The sequence below is a fragment of the Muscardinus avellanarius genome (assembly GCF_963383645.1).
Source record: "Muscardinus avellanarius genome assembly, chromosome: 4".
Classification (NCBI taxonomy): domain Eukaryota; kingdom Metazoa; phylum Chordata; class Mammalia; order Rodentia; family Gliridae; genus Muscardinus; species Muscardinus avellanarius.
Genome location: NC_137789.1, coordinates 53,328,304 through 53,345,717, shown reverse-complemented (window position 1 = coordinate 53,345,717; position 17,414 = coordinate 53,328,304). Strand labels below are relative to the sequence as shown.

The 17,414-nt window shown below is 39.7% G+C and overlaps 1 protein-coding gene across 2 annotated transcripts; it reads left to right on the top strand.

The window, feature by feature from the left end:
* Positions 1–989: 989 nt before the first annotated feature.
* CA2 (carbonic anhydrase 2) lies at positions 990–17,192 on the top strand (the record flags this gene model as incomplete). 2 transcript variants are annotated; one of them, XM_080694632.1, is made up of 7 exons in its annotated part: positions 990–1,023; positions 2,077–2,274; positions 10,503–10,621; positions 11,070–11,162; positions 12,190–12,252; positions 13,744–13,899; positions 17,073–17,192. In XM_080694632.1, 7 exons carry the CDS (start codon positions 990–992, stop codon positions 17,190–17,192), a joined length of 783 nt encoding a protein of 260 aa, XP_080550758.1. The 2 variants fall into 2 exon arrangements, with proteins under 2 accessions (XP_080550758.1, XP_080550759.1); XM_080694633.1 differs by lacking the exons at positions 990–1,023; positions 10,503–10,621 and having other exon boundaries at positions 2,227–2,274.
* Positions 17,193–17,414: the final 222 nt, after the last annotated feature.

Below are 17,414 nucleotides of genomic sequence, written 5' to 3'. Positions count from 1 at the left end.
TGTAATCTCCGCGCTTGGGAGGCTGAGACAGGAGGATTGTACAGGTTCGAAGCCAGCCTCAGCTATTTAGTGAGGCTCTCAGCAACTTAGTGAGACCCTGTTTCCAAATAAAATATAAAATGGGTCTGGGAGTATAGCCCGGAGGTAGAAAGCCTCTGGGTTCCATCCCCAGTACCACCAAAAAAAAAAAAAAAAAAAAAAAAAATCAATGTGTACTCAACTACGAAGCTTTCCCTCCCCTTCAGTTAATTACTTAAGAAGCAGGAAGGCAGGAGATGAACACTTCATGCGGAGCCCCACCAGTCTTCAGGGACCCACAATCCCAGGCCGGCCCCCCTGCGCCCTGAAGCTCGGAGCGAGCGGCCCTTTCTCGCTGTTCCACGGCCGTCCAGCAGAGGGCGCGCGGCTCTCACGGCGGAGCCCCGGCTCCCTGCGCCTCCGGGACCGTATCCCTATTTGCCCCAAGGTCAAAGCTGCTCACCGAGCTCGCAGCCCGGGGCCTGGGGCGCGGGGCAGGGCGGCCTGCAAGTGGGGGACCCCGGCGCGGGCGGGCCGATGAGGCCGGCGGGAGGACCCTGAAGTCAGCGATGGGTTCACAATGGGGCCAGAGGATGAAGGGCACCCGGGTCCCGGGTTGCCAGCCGTCAGCGCCGCCGCCAGACGCGGCCCGGAGGGGGCCGGGGCGCGCGTAGACCTGGGCGCCCGGGCGCGGAGGAGCCGCGGGGCCTGGGGACCGCGGGGGGAGGACCGCGCGGCCGGGCGCCAGCGCCCAGGGCGTTCCCGCCCTGCGCACGGGAGATCACCTCCGCCCGCCGCCGCCTCCCGTCGCCAGGTCCACCCGGCCCCCTCCCCGGGGCCGCCCCCGGCTCCAAGTTGGCGGGAGCCTATAAAAGCCAGCGAGGCTCGACCTGCGGACACGCGCCGAGCCCCCGCCCAGCAGCCGCCGCCAGCCCAGCGCCAACTCCGGCCCCGTCCTGAGCGCCGCGACCATGTCCCACCACTGGGGGTACGGCCCGGACAACGGTGAGTGTGACCCGGGGCCCCAGGCCGCCGCAGCGGGCACCTGCACCTGCACCTGCGCCTGCACCTGCTGCGGACCGCGGGGCGGCGCTCGGGCCCCTGCGCGGGGGGTGCCCAAGGGGGTTGCCCAAGGGGGATGCCGCGTCCCCCGGCTCGGGCACCGTCGAGGAATCCCCGCGCGCAGGGCCCGGGAGGGGCCGCAGCCCGGTCCGCAGCTCCCGGGACAGTCCCTCCTGGGTCTCCAGCCCGGGTCATTCCAACCCGATCTAGGAGGAAAAGAGGAAAGGGTGTAACGGGAAATTTTTTTAGTTGTCGATGGCAGGGACCTTGAGGAGTGCCCCGCGTTCACGCAAACCCCTTCAGCTTCAGCACCACCTGTGGCCAGGATTCCCAGCGCTCACTGTCCTGGGGCAGTTTTTCGAGCTGGTTTCTTGAATGCACTTCCCAGACTCTGGAGTTTCCCCTTTATTTTTTAACTGCTAATGTTAGGGGTCAGTCACCAAGAACGGGGCTTTATCACAGGAACGGCTGTGAGTTCCAGAGCCAGCGGAGAGAAGAGAGATGTCCTTGGGTCCTCTTTGGAGGGTGCGGGTGTAGTGGAATCTGGACCCGTAGGGAAGGGGCGCCTTGTGCCCGAGCAATGGCTCTGTCCTTTCGTCCAGTGCCAGGGCGCCAGGCAGGAATCAGGACTTGCACTGATGCCTTCAGTGGGTGTGCATATTCCAAATCCCAGCCACAAGCCCTCGTGTGTCTGCCCAATTTCGGTTCTGGATTTAAATAAAAAGACCATAAAAATAGCTCACTATTTGCTTTGAAAGTTTTGTGTGAATGGTTTCTAATTCTCACAAGATCTTTGAGATGGAGCTGTAATGTTATCCCAGGTTACAAATGAGGAAACTGAGGCACGGGCGTTTTCCCAAAGGATACCCTGATTTTAAATGGTGCTGCCAAAAATGAAAACTGAGTAGACTGGCTCCAGAATCAGTGACCTTTCCGAGGGGTCTGGGTGTACCCTTCTCCACACTGGAGGATTCACAGGTGGCTTCTTACCTTTAGGGCCAGAGCACTGGCATGAGAATTTCCCCATTGCCAATGGAGAGCGCCAGTCTCCTGTTGACATTGACACCAAAATAGTTAAGCACGACCCTTCCCTGAAGCCTCTGCATGTCTCCTATGAGCAAGCTACCTCTCGGAGGATCATCAACAATGGCCATTCTTTCAATGTGGAGTTTGATGACTCCCAGGACAATGCAGGTCAGTGTTAAAAAAAAAAAAAAACTGTATTTTTAATCAGTTGCGGTTATCCCAGCTTAGTGGGATGGAGTCAGGTAGGAAACCCCTTAAAACTATAGTTGGTCTCAGTACTTTAAGGTACCATTCTCATTGTCTTTATGAGGTCCCAGACTCAGAAAAGTAGGCTAATTATTTTGAAGTTTCCTGGGGCTGTTTCTCCCTTGTTAAATTTCTTCCTTGGATGTAGGGCATAGAATTGCTGTGATATGCCTGCGTAAGAAAAGGTACCCTGGCATCATAGGTCAGCAACAATGGTGTTTGAAAAAATAGAACTTTTAGGCTCCTTTCTAAGATATTTGTTTTTCCGGGTTGATGCCTATCCACTAAAATGTCTATCTCTGTGCTATTTCATGGTCTCAGTGAGGGTACTGATGAAAAGTTGATAGCTTAAGTAAAATAAAATATCAAAATTCTTGGAAAATATTTCTCAGTATTGGGCTTGTGTGATAAATGTGGCAGAGGTTTTTTTATTGTGTGTCTATGTGTGCGCCTGTGTATGTGTGGTACTGGGGATTGAACCCAGAGGCATTCTACCTTCAAGATATATACTTTATCCCTTTTTAAACAGGGTCTTGCTAGGTTGCTGAGAGTGTTGCTGAATTGCCGAGGCTGATCTTAAAACTGTGATTCTCCTGTCTCAGCCTCCTAAGTACTGGGATTACAGGCATATGCTACCACATCCAGCAAGGTGGCTGTTTTTAAAGGTGGATATATCCAGAAATTTATTGCATACATTTATTTATCTTAGAGTTGGTAGACATGCTGGATCCATTACTGACAAATCCAATTACCATAATTTATTTGTAATAGAGCTGTTGACAGGAAGCTCATCGAGTGCTGCTTCTGTTTTATTTGGAAATAAGAGAACAATTCCCATTTAGACATAGTGGCTGCCTTTCTTCCTCACTGGTTGATTTAATTGTCAGTGCCCTAGTTTCCGGAGTACTCTCCTCTGAAGGTCATGGGATTGAAATGGCGTTGCCAACACATTATGTTTCATGATGGTATTGGGAGTGTTGGGGTGAGAAGAAGTGTTGGAGCAAAATGTGAAAAGTTAATACTGTTGTCGCAGTTTTGGAGTAATGCCCTGCGGTACTAATATATAATGAGTGATTAAAAACCATTTTAGTCGGGTTGATTATTATTTATCTATATAGTATATTTAATTCACTTTTGGTAAAGTTCTTCCTGTCTTCCTCTTTAATTTTTTGACTCTTTGGCTTTCTGAAACAGTGAATTTGTAAGACAATTTAATGAGGCATACTTTGGACACAATCTGCGAAATGTTTTCAACCTACCTGTTCCTGTGTGTGTCTCTCCTTAGTTTAGCCCCCCCCCCCCGACTTGCTGGCATTATCATTCATGATTAGATCAAGTAAAGGATGTACACTGAGGATTCTTCTTCAGCAATTCTTCTTCATTCCTTTCCCAAGGAAAGGAATTCCTTTCTTCTTCATTTCTTTCTCCTCCTCTAAAGAAACAATGCTTGAATAATTAAACGATTTTTTTTCATGTAAAAATTACTGCATATTTATAATATGGCCAATGATCCCAAGATGTTCTCTGTACAGAAATGATGCTATAAAATTTTATGTTTAGTTATTCAAAACCCAGAGAGGAGAGCTACTTTAGTCTGTAAGCTGTCAATTAAAAAAATCCACAATGAAATCATTATTGTCAATGATATAATGTCTAGCCAATTATGTGCCTCATTGGTTGCTACATAAAAATTTGGTGCCTAAAGTGTGTTTTGAACAACAAAGAAACAACAAAAAAAAAACCCAAAATGAAGTAATTGCATATATTCATTTTTTTTTTTGGTGGGGAGGGTACTAGGGATTGAACCCATAGACATTCTACCTCGGAGCTATACCCAACCCTTTTAATTTCTTCATTATTTTTTTGAGAGTCTTGCTAAGTCGCTGAGGCTGGCCATGAATCTCTCTCAGCCTCCCATGTACTGGGATTACAGGTGTGTGTCACCATGCCTGATTCCCTATATTCCTTTCAATAGTGATTGTGGAATAAATTGTTTCATTAGTGTATATTACTAGAAAGTGGATTTCTACCCATAGTCTAGTCACTATGAATATCAACTAGGGCCAGACAGCTATGGTTTCAAGTTCTGACTCTGCCACTAACCAGCTCAGTGACTTGGGATATGATAATAACTTCTCCATGTTTTAGGGTTTTTGTTGTTTGTTATGTTTTTCTTTACTAAAATTGGAGCCAGGGTGGTATGTTCTTCAGAGGAAGGATTCCTTGGAACAGTATGTCTAAAGCACCTCGCCTAGAGCTTCTCGTGTAGCAGCAGTCTCTGTAAGGACTACTATTGCTACTGTGCCTGCCTTTATTTGGAAATTGCTTTAGCTGTTGCACCTGTGATAAGATCTCTGAAGGAACCTCTTTAATTAGCTTTAATATTAGTATGTATCACTTGATGGCATTTAAAATTTTATTTTATATGTTGCAAAACATCCTATTTATCATATTAAATATGTACTGATTCTATTTATGAGGTTGTTTATATGTTTATTTAGTTTATGATGAATGTGATAACCATTGACCCATTTCAGCATGAGTACTAACTGATGAGAGCTGGCCATGTTTTTTTTTAAACTATTTTTTTGCTGACAAATGGCTACGTTTAGATCGCAAAACAGAATGAAGACAAGTGTTTCATAGGAAATCTAATGTATGTCTTTAAAAGACACATTTATTACCCACCTAGTTATTATATGAAAAATGATTACTAACACCAATTTGTAATGAAGGCAGGATGGGGACTTGGCCCCTCTCCTGTATTCCCAGAGCTCACATGGGCTAAGGATACCTAAAATAGGATATAAAAATAATAGGCTGAGGCAGCCACTTTGATCAGTACAAAAAGGAAGTATTCCAAGGAACTGTGGACCATGAAGGAGGCCCAGAATTCTTAACTGGGGATGTCAGGAAAGTTTTCTGGGTATGTAAGAATTATTGAAAGGATTGAAGGATTTTGATGTATTGGAAGCAACTGTAGGCAAAGGGAAATGGGGAATACTAGGAGACTTAAGAGCACACAGTATGTACTCTAGAAAGGCAAGAAGGTACACTGGCCAACATTAATATTAGAAGGACTTGCTCTCTTTTACCTATGAAAGAGTCCTTTGTAATTTTGCCCATATCTATTTCAGTTATTTTGGTTAAACAAGGAGGCAGGATATATTTGAAATGTTGATATAAAAGGAAAATACATCTACAGAGTAAATTAAAAAATAATAATACCATGTGGAAAAAAACAGCCTTTAGACTTAAAAAAATTCCTACATACTCAAACTTCGAACAAACAGTGGAGATACTGTAGGCAACCCACTTAAAATAAACACGAAGACACAGAAGGATGAAGAGTTTAAATAACTTAAGGCTTCTTCTTCCTAGTTTGCTGGAGAGTCAAAATGGCAATCTCTCTCTCTCTCTCTCTCTCTCTCTCTCTCTCTCTCTCTCTCTCTCTCTCTCTCTCTCTCTCTCTCTCGTGGGTCTGGGGATGGAACCCAGGGCCATTCTATCTCCGAGCTACACCTCCAGCCCTATTTTTATTTATTCTTCATTTTGAAACAGGGTCTCACTGGGTTGCAAAGGGCCTCACTAAGTAGCTGAGGCTGTCCTCAAACCACGATCCTCTTGTCTCAGACTCCCAAATGCTGGGATTACAAGCGTGCGCCACCGCACCTGGCCGGCAATCTTTTAAACACAGAACTTCAATAAAGATCTTTGAGTGATGACCATAGTGAACATCTAGTTTATATATAACTTGTTTATCAAGCTGACATCCTTTCTGTACACTTCAGTTTAAAAATCATTCATTTTGGTCTCTTAATTTTTTTAAGAATTAACACTTAATTCTTTTTTCGTTGGAGGTCATTTTTATGATGTTACAATTTTTATATTTCCTTTACCTCTTACTTTCTGCATTCAAGTGCTTTGATTCATTTATCTTCCCTGTGATGAGATTCTAGCCTTCCAAAATGTCTTATAAATTCAGTTTTTCTCATTTGTCCTAAATATTATCTTATGCCCAATTTTTTAAGTACCTGGGTTCAGGAACTGAGCTGATTGAGTTCATTGCTATGGTTAAGTTGGAGATAATTATTTTTAAATGTAGAGTTAATAGGCTTTACCTAGAAGCTTGGGTTAAAATTCTTACCCATTTTCTAAACTCTTTAAAAAATAAACAATCTGAAATTAATGAAAACTTGCTAATCCTGTTAGGTATTTTTAAATTATTAAAAAATAACTTTCCCTGCTTGAGATATTTTATTGCCAACTTTCCTTGGGAGAAAAGAATAGTAGTCAAATTATTAACTTCTGCTAACTTATTAACTTTTATTAATGAGTTTAAACTTTCTTGCCTTGTTGCAAAGTTATCGGCAACTATTGAGAGGATTATTTGGCCAGTTTATTTGTAACTTATTTCTGTTTCTTTGGAAAATTGGAATGCTTCTTCCATCTGTCTGTTATTTTAATAAAAAACAAAGAAGGAAGCTTACCTGTGCTCCTTTCAAGCAAAATACTATGACATAATGAGTCTTTGTCTATGACTCCTGCTTGATTTTCAAGGATTTACTTTTGAAGCTGTAAAATTTTCCTTTCACAAGCAATCGTAAGGGAGAAGAAAGCATAAAAACAAATGCAAAGGCCCTTCCTGTGCTTGGTTAATACTGTTGTAGAACCCTGAACATTTAGAACACTGACCAAAGATTTTTGAGCAATATAGTTAATCATGTTCACAGCAAAAGAGGGGTGGTTTTACTTATATTACTGGTATGTAGTTTAAGCCAAATGTTCCATTCTCTTGGATTTTGACTGTTTAGTGGAAGTGAAAACTAAACATTTCATTGTTAGAAAAAAAATGGAATGAAGGCTTTTTTTAAAAAAGATTTGTCTGTATTGACATGTAATCCTAGGATAATTGGCTATTATCAACAAGTAAAATGTGCATGATTTAATCAGTAAAATTAGCAATATATGATTTAAAATTTTTTTTAGTATATTCATGGACAAAATTTTCATTTCCTAGAAATGTTATGTTTTCTGTGGATTTTTTCATTTGCTTCATCAAATGAACTTTATTTTAGCTTTTAAACTAAGAATAATTGGGATTATTTACTTGTGTTTTGAATCTGAGATTATGAATATACATTAAAGGTTTTTAAATTGCTATTTGAAGATGTCTTAATTAAATAGTAATAATGGTTAGGGAGAAAAATATTCAAACATGCTAAATATTCAGTTTTTATTTTATGTGTATAGTCTTATTTTATTATTACCGAGTTTTCTAATTTTTAACGGAAATAGTTTAATAATTTTCCCAAGTAATAAAAAGGAATATTGATTATTCTATGTCATACTTGGTTGTTATATTATATTTTATTTATATTTACCGGAGACTGATCATGAAAATTAAAATTGGCTGGAACTCTTGATGTTGAAATTTGAACTTAAGTTAAATTTTGGGAGTCTTGAAAATAGAGTGGAAATTCCCATCCCTCATAGAAAATGTTTCTGAGGTATAGTAAATCATGGACTTTGTAGAACCCCACTCTCATGGACAGATTTTACAGAAAAAAGATATGCAGTCAAAAATTCTATTTCAAAAATTATTTTTGCATTAGAAAGAAAAATTTCTTAGAAAAAGAATTAATTTCATTTTAAATGGATAATTTAGAAAGTGGCATTTAGCAATCAAAATAAATAAGTTAATGTGGATTATAGTTTACATCCCTACTTTAACTGAACCCTGTCATTTCTGTTTCTCAAACCAAAATATATATACTACCTTTATCAGGGTTTATGGAAATTTATATTGTTCAGGGACATAATTGACTAAACTTCATGCTAAGAATTTTCTGAGAAATAATGAGGTTGTTACTAAGAAGACCACAATTGCTCCTTTCTGTAGCAATGAAACTTAAACGATTTAATAATCTTTCCTAATTATAATGGATTTCTAATCTGTATAGCAATGAGTTTTACTTTAACACATACCAAAACAAACAGCTGGTGATAATAGATTAGTATTGAATATGTTTAATCATCAAACCCAGAGCACTTTTTTTTTAAGTGTTCACAAAACCTTTTTAGGTAAAGGTTTATATACTACTTTGGCCTAATTTTAAGTAGTCTCTAAAACAAGTACATTCGGATATGATTTTAGGGTGTGCAACAAAAAAGATAATTAGAATAAGAAATAACAATAAACTTTACTCTTCAAATTTTTTTTTTTTTTTCGCGTTTGGGGATGGAAGCCAGAGGCATTTGACCTCCGAGCTACGTCCCCGCCCCATTTTTTATTCTTTATTTTGAAACAGGGTCTCACTAAGTTGCGGAGGGCCTCACTAAGTAGCTGAGGCTGTCCACAAACCGTGATCCTCTGGTCTCAGCCTCCTGAATACTGGGACTAAAAGTGTGCGCCACCACTCCTGGCTTACTCTTTAAAATTTAAGATACTGATATGATTCTTCACAGGAAGAAAGAAAATACATTTAGAGAGATCAATTGTCTCAGACACCTAATATAGTTTTATTTAATTAGTTTTTCGACAGTAGAAATAATGATGCTACATATGGCATTTTTTTTTTTTTTTTGAGATCTGCTGATTGGTACCAGCTTTAACGAGTTATCATAAAGGTGCTTTTCAGTTTCAACTTATTTGACAAATTTGTATTTTATTGTAAAAGGATTTATTATTATGAAAAAGGGGAATTCTTTTTTTTTTTTAAAGCATAGTACTGGTAGCTAAGACGAATTCTTCTGTTATACAATTATCAGATAAATACAAACTTTTGTAAGTTACTTTTGTGATTCAAGGATAAGGTTTTATTAGATGCATAGAAATTCATGTTTCTTAGTAGATCTGTAATATAATACCATTTATGATTCATTCTGTGTCCATTATTCCTGTTTTCTCCTGGTTTATTATAAGCAGACCTGGCAGCCAGAGGCCATATCAGGAATCAAAGGAAGGTCAAAATGCCTAAATTTCATCCACACAGCTTCATCCTTTACTTTGAACAGATGAATGGGTGTTGCTACCATGTAAGCATATTTAAGTGAAGTCTAGTGAACCAATTTTATTTTCCAGATTCTGTCCCTTTGTTTTGCAAACCAAAAGTAAATTTGAACTTATTATTTTATGGAATTATAAACCAAGAGTAATAAATGACATTTAAAGCAACAGCTTTTTTAAGTCAAGTGCTAGGGAAATAATGTAGAACTAAATTACTTTTAAAAGCTTGTAAGTGTATTGGTTAAATTCCACAGATACATAAAAGAGTTTTTTTTTTCTTACAACTGTTTTCTACTATCATAAACCTCCCTCGAGACAACTTGTTAATTGTCTAAAAATGGGAGAAATCTAAAAATATAGTTTCTGGTATTGATTTTATGGGATAACATTAAATTAATACCATGATACTAGAATGAGTATAGTTATCACAGAATTTTAAGTTCTTAGATATGATAGTGCATATTACGTATAGAAGTTGATAGGTAAATTATTAGCAAAGAAATAAATAATTGAATGCATCCATTTTATAGATGAAGAGATTAAGGTCAGAGAGGTTCCATAAAAATTTTCAGGGAACTAAGCTAGTAAGTAACAACACAAAGAAAATTTCAATGTACAACATAAACATCAATGGAATGTTCATTACTTCACAAATTTGGAATGTCAGAACCTGTGTCAAAGGTCAACAAAGCAGGCCTGGGGCTGGATTCAGGCCCTGGGGGAAGAGAAGCCCGGTGTCTGCAAGTGTGTGCAGCAGACTAGCGCCTCAGCAAGTACCTGCCTGGCTTTTCCTAAGTGATTCACACAGGAATTATTAATTCTGCTTAACATTTCTTCTCTCTGGACCTGAACTGATGACTCCAAAATTAACCCACAAGAGAGGTACCACTGCTCTCAGAAATAAACATGGGAAAAGCATCCATCCTTTAGTCAACACAGATGAGGAAGAAAACCAGTTGAAATGCTCAACCTGGCTCTGGACTTCATCTTCACAAAATGTGGCTGTCAATCCTACATTTAGTACTTTAAAATAACGGTGGTACTCGTTAGCCATGTGTGTGTTTCCTGCATGTGTAGATGTGTGAATGTGTACGTATATATGTGCATACAGATATGTTACACGTGTGTGTTTTGATTTCAGTGTTGTCAGGGGGCCCCCTCAGTGGCACTTACAGATTGATCCAGTTTCACTTTCACTGGGGCTCGGCTGATGGGGAAGGCTCTGAGCACACTGTGGATAAAGTCAAATATTCCGCAGAGGTAAGATATGCTCACCCCCCTCTACAACACAAATGATTGTAAATCGCTATTTACCAGTCATTTCAAAAGCCTAATTTTAAAATTTGACTCGTGCTAAGTGAACCACATTATTTTGCAAAAGGCCTTCACATTTGCTTCTTACAACCTTTCGTGGTGATATTGTAATAACAAAGGCTGCCAAACTTTCTCTGGTGTCTGTCTCCAAGGACAACATTTGTAAAATAGACATGAATTCAATTGGGAAGGATCTTTTTAATATGAATCCAGGAATGATATGTGCTTTCCCTCAAAACTCATTCTCTTTCTGTTAGAACTGTTAGAAGAAACTGCTTGCTATTCTACCACATAGTTATCCATCGTTTTTTCTTTAGTAACCTTTAGCTTTGGGGAAAAGATAACTGGATAAGATGCAAATCGTTCCTTATGATTTTATCTCCTGTGACTTTAGCTCCACTTGGTTCACTGGAACACCAAATATGGAGAATTTGGAAAAGCTGTGCAACAACCTGATGGACTGGCTGTTTTGGGAATCTTTTTGAAGGTTAGTTAATGCCCCAACTCTTTCTCCTGTTTCCGAGAAAGATCAAGCAGGCAGAATACTTGTAACAGACAAGACATAACTGCAAAAGAGCTGAGGAAATGCCTTGGCTCTGATGCATTTTTGGGCTTATTTCTCCATTTCTCCAAGACTTCTTTCTGGAGTTCAGAAAGACAACTTGGAGGAAGTTTTCATTACACACTATTTAGATTTATTTATTCTATACTTTTATTGGTTCATTATAGTTTCACATAATAATGTAATTCATAATGAAAGTGATGTACATGCACCCGGCACTTGGTGCAGAAGGAGGCCAACTGTTGATGAGTAGGAGGTATTTGTTTTGTTTTAATTTAATCCAAGGTAAGTTCACTAATGGGTTATTTTGTAATAGTGTTAAGGTAATATCAGGTTCTGGAGGAATCAAGGGCAGTAACTCAGTATTGGAGAATTTCAGGAGCTTGTAGGGTGGACTGCTTTCTGACCAGCTGTAAGGGGGGGAGCATAGAAGATCTGGACTGGAGACCCACGAGCCCTCACATCATGTAGAGGTGGCAGCTGCAGGCAGTTGTGAACCTCCCCAAGGGCAGAAGGAAGGGGAGATAATGAAACTGCCCAGGATGGAACCATGAGAATCCGCAAGATGAAACAGTGGGAAGATGCTGATCCAGTTACCTCAGAGGGTCTTAGGATGGCCAGAGAGCATAGGGAAAGCAAAGAAGGAGATAACTTTTAAAAAGAAGGGAAGGCAACAGTGTAGGAAGGAGGTTAGGTAAGGTGGGCACTCGAGTGTACTTTGCTTTATCAGCTAAAGGCCACGGGGGACATTTGAGAAGAGCAATAGAGACAAGCTGACAGTTCAGGGAAGTCTGTGTGGTCAGTGTCTTCAATCTAGGCACTCTACACACCAGGCATGTGTAGAGTGGTATTTGCTGCACTTTCAGGAGAAATTTTATGAGAGTGCTGCCCAAGTCAAAACTGGTACTGTACCAAATGTGTTACCATGTCTTGTCTCTCTGTTTTTCTACAGATTGGCAGTGCTAAACCAGGTCTTCAGAAAATTCTTGATGTACTGGATTCCATTAAAACAAAGGTAACCTTCATTTGTCATTAGGGTACCTAGTTGCAGCACCTTATTGGTATTAGAAATTTCCTTTGATCAAATTATATAGTGTTGTTGACCTGTGATGCTTATATGAGCAGTTAATAAAGGTAAACCATCACTTTTAGTAAAATTTTTTTCTAATTCTAGTATAACTCTAAGACTTGTATTTACTTTATCTTGCTTTCTGTCATTTGAATATCTATGAATATATAAGTATATATTATATATTATCATATATGAATATATGAATATATAAGACTCAGAAAATCGCATGATTGCAGGGAGGTTGAAAGATCATCTATCTCGTCCAATTATTTAATCATTCAACAAATATTTGTTGAGTACTTACTGGATGCCACTCTCTTTGTCAATCTATCAGACACAGGATGAGTAAAATGGATAAGATGAATGAGGCCCTGCTTCATGGAGATTTGTGTTCTGAGATGTTTTTGAATTCATCCATCTTGTACTTAAGTCCTCTCTGCAGCAAAGCTGTGTTGAGGTCAGAAAGCAACTGGTTAAACACTACAAACACTTACAGTGATAAGGAGATCATTGCTAGTGGCATCTCTGGCTGTATAAAGCTAATTCTCAAAGTGAAATAGCATCTATTTTCTTTTTTTTTTTTTTTGCAGTACTAGGGATTGAAACCAGGGGCATTCTACTCCTGAGCTATGCCCCCAGCCCTATATTTATTCTTTATTTTGAAACAGGGTCTCACTAAGTAGCTGAGGCTGGCCTCAAACTTGCAACCCTCCTGTCTCAGCCTCCCAAGTACTGGGATTACAAGTGTGTGCCACCACGCCTGGCTAGCATCTCTTTTATGAAACTCACAGCCTAGACTGGACCCCTTGAATCATAAGGGCCTGATCCCTCTTCTCCATGACCTGAGTGTCTCATGGCCTTTCACCTAGCCCTGGGCTCATTATCTCTAGTTCTTTTTAATTATTCTCTAAGGACATAATTTTATCTCTTTGCCACAACCTTTTTGCTATTCCAGTAAATTCCATCGATTGCTCTCAAAGTGTGGTGCCCAGAGTTAAATGCAGTTCTCTAGTTCCAATACAGTTGTCAAATAGGATGATAAGACATTGACCTCATCATCAGGGAGACAGTATTTCCGTTTCTGCAACCTAAATTTTAAAATAAGTTTAGTGGCAACAGTTTCACTTTACGTACTGGATATGATCAGTTAGCAACATACTGGGAAAATGTGAGGGATCATTTGAGATGACAAGATGAAAAATGGATGTGTGAAAATACGAAGATGCTCTCGCTCCCACCCGCCAATCTCTAGGTCCAAGTCAAATGGCTTCTGTTAGTTTCTATTCATTTTGTTGGCCACTAAATCAGGAACCTCTCTTTATAAAGAAGGTTTCTGGCTATCCAAGAAGAATGGACCTATCCTTCTTTGGTACTCTCATACTGGCCTCCTGCTCTGAGCATATGACCATATTCACCTGTGGGTTTGCTCGGCAGGGTAAAGATGCTTCCTTCACTAACTTTGATCCTCGTGACCTGCTTCCTGGATGCTTGGACTACTGGACTTACCCAGGCTCGCTGACCACCCCTCCACTTTTGGAATGCGTGACTTGGATTGTGCTTAAGGAGCCCATCACTGTCAGCAGTGAGCAGGTGGGTTTTTGGAAGAGAGGTCTGCTGAGAGATGGGGAGTATTTGGTGGATATTGAAGAGTTTGGCCCCTGGAGTCAGACCCAAGGTTTAATACTCCTCCTGCTGCTTCTAGCCTTGCAATTAATGTCTACAATAGGGCTTAGCAAATATGCAGCATTGGGTAAATATTTGTTATTAATCATAACCCCTGGCATTAGGTTTTAGTCTGTAAAATTGGATAGTCACCGTGAGGATTAAATGAGAGAGGTGTCTATCAACTGCTACATACTATTTTTGTTTTTCGCTTTTTGTTTTGGTTTGTCAGTTGTGAGGAAAGAGAGACCCAGAAAGATATGAGACTTTACATTCAAGATTACATAGATATCAGTGAAAATTCCCAGCCTGCTACTCATTGACATAGAACTTGCTGCCGTTTCATTTTTCATTTTTTTTTTGCAGTATTTCTGAATCCTGACAAAGGTAAAATTTATGCTGTGGAGAGAGAGAGAATCTATCAAAACTCACCGGGTTTGCTTTAGAAGCTCAAACCAGATGCTCTTATATTTCTCATACATTGGAGTTTGTGATGTTCAAGTACTAAAGCAGCCTCCAAGTCACAATGAGCATCCACAGAAATGGATACAAATGAATTTTTTTCCCCTGGACCGTCTCTTAGCACAAAGATGAAATGTGAAAAAATGGACATTCCTTAGGATTCACAAGAGATTGGATCCTAAATAATTTAAGGAGAGAGTCAGCAGCCAGTGGTTTTGAAAATGACAACTGTTTGAGTAGCTGTGTGATTTAAACTTACAAAAATTGAGAACCATAGACATTTAGATCAGCAGCTAGTGAAAGAGTTCATGTTATCTGACTTTACCATTCTGCTCTCTAGGACTGTGTTGCTAAACAGTTGGAGGTGCAGGAAAATTTCAGTGTTTTTCATCCAGCTCCTTCATAGCAGAATCAGGTCTGGGAGCAAGGTCTCTCTTGTATTCTCTCCAGAATAGTAACTTATGGGTAGTAGAGACAATGCACCTCTTCCTTTAAAGGAAACCTGTATCTAACTGGAATCTTAACTTGTAGGATATAAAAACAGATAAAAAATAGCATGCTTGGCTGATATGTGACTTGAAAACTGGCTTTGAAGTCTTAACATCTGAGCTACATTCCTAAAATAGTAGAAGCAGCAACAATTATAATGCCACTTATTTTTTAGATGTAACTTTTGAGTTGTGATTTAAAAACATGAAAATTATTTTTTTTTCCCCTTTACTGAGAACAATATAGCCTGAGATGCAGAGTCTGCTATTGATAGATGTTATGGTAACTGACTGTATCGTGTACACACACAAAAATAACCAAATAGGTAAGGGCAGTAGAACCTGTCCCATTAGTTTTTGTGCTCTGAATTTTCCCTTTAAGATAAAAATGATATTAAACCAGAAATATTTATTGCATATGTTGGCACAATACCAATAGTTGGGATATTCTTCCTATCCTATAATGTGGAATCTTAAAACGGCGGGATTCTGGCTCCTCCTTTCTTTGATTCTCTTTTCTTTGCCTTGCTCCTTGGTGACTTTAGTGGCTGCCTAGGTACTTTGAGCATCACATCTTACACCTCTCAAGGAGAGAAGGAACAACTCTCCATTGGTTCCCTGGGGAGAGAAGCCTATCTCCGAAGTCCCTAGCAAACCTTTCGCACCTCCATGGCTAGCAAGGTGCTTGCTTCTAACCCTGTTTTCAGCAAGGGAAAGTGGTCACCATGGTCGGTTAGGGCCTGTAGACTTACCCATCTGTGGCCTAAGGCAGGGGAAAGTTATGTTATGTTATGTTATGTTATGTTATGTTAGTTATGTTAAAGTTATGTTAAAGTTATGTTAAAGTTATGTTAGTGAGAAAGCATAGGTGGAATGGGTGTTGGGTAAGTTATATAACAAATCTGCTACATTTTGCTACCTTAATTTGCTATACTAAGGCATTGTCTCTTTGATGCTAAAATAAGTCAAAATGAGGAATGTGAAGATGTGATTTAAGTGGTGGAAGGGGAGTGTTAAGTCATTCACACCAGTTTAGCCAGGAAGTTTGACCTGATTGATTGCACTTTGCAAGCATACTCTAACTCTTTCATATTACTGGGATTCTGGTGTAATGAATCAACCCTACATGTCCTGGGAGAGTTCCCTTTATCGCTACAACAACAGCTGTGCATGTTACAAGAGGTGACCTACAGAAAGTTGATGGAATATTACTGCACAAAAGGATAAAATTAGAGGCTACTATTTCCCAAATCACCCTTTATTTAGATCAAATCTTCCTAAGAGGAAAGGAAATCCACATTTTAAGAACAACCTTAAAGAAGTGGGCAACTGAGGGCTGCCTGTGTCACAGAGCTGGGCCAAGAAATTGAAACTGGTTTAAAAGGGAATAAAGATCAACCAATGACAAGAGTTTGAAATCCCAGGATGGACAAATACATTCTTGTGTTTCTACATATTTAGGCAGAGATGCCAGTTCATGGAGCTTGTAGACCCTGGGCCTTTTATCTAACTGAACAGATGCTTTACTTGGTCTGGGGCAGAAATTAAACTTTTATTTGGATTTAGAACTGTTAGTATTGTTTTACATGTTAGAGGTATGAATTTATAGACTTTTGATATTCTATTTAAAAGGAAAATAAGACAAAATTCGTTGAAAATTTTCTTTAAATGACTTTAAAATGTCATTTCTTTACAATGACTCCACTATGTTTTTTATATAAATTGATTTATTATATGAAAACATATATGCATGAGCTATATTTGATCATATATCTATTCAGAAGCAGATTGATCTTTGCCCAGTGATACATGCTACCATGAATATAGGTGAATATATGGGTGAATATATTTCAAAATATAACACAAGCATATAAATTAATACTATTGTGAAACTTTTAATTATTTTCTTTCTTTTTTTTTTTTTTGCTGTACTAGGGATGGAACCCAGAGACATTCTACCTATGAGTTATACCCCCAGGCATATTTTTTTATTTTAAAATAGGGTGTCACTGAGTTTCAAAGGGCCTCACTAAGATTCTGAGGCTGTCCTAGACTTAACATTCCTCCTATCTCAGCCTCCCAAATGCTGGGATTACAAGCGTGCGCCACCATGCCTGGCTAAGCTTTTAAATTTTTAACTGTGTCTTTCAGCTATCAAAATTCCGTAAACTCAACTTCAATGCAGAGGGTGAACCTGAAGAGCTGATGGTGAGGAACTGGCGCCCCGCTCAGCCACTGAAGAACAGACAGATCAAAGCTTCCTTTAAATAAGGGCATCCCAGAGCCTGCATCCAAATATCGAGTCTTTGGGTGCTCCCCTGTAGCTAAGCACAACTTTACCTTGGTGATCTGGACCCTGGCTGCTTCCTGTCTGGTATTCTTGACCCTTCATCTCTCACTGGACATACTTACTAATAAAATGTGAAAAGCTAGAGTCAGTGTCAAATCTGACAAATGCTGTGGCAGCTAGTGCTTTGCTTAGGGTATAGCTTT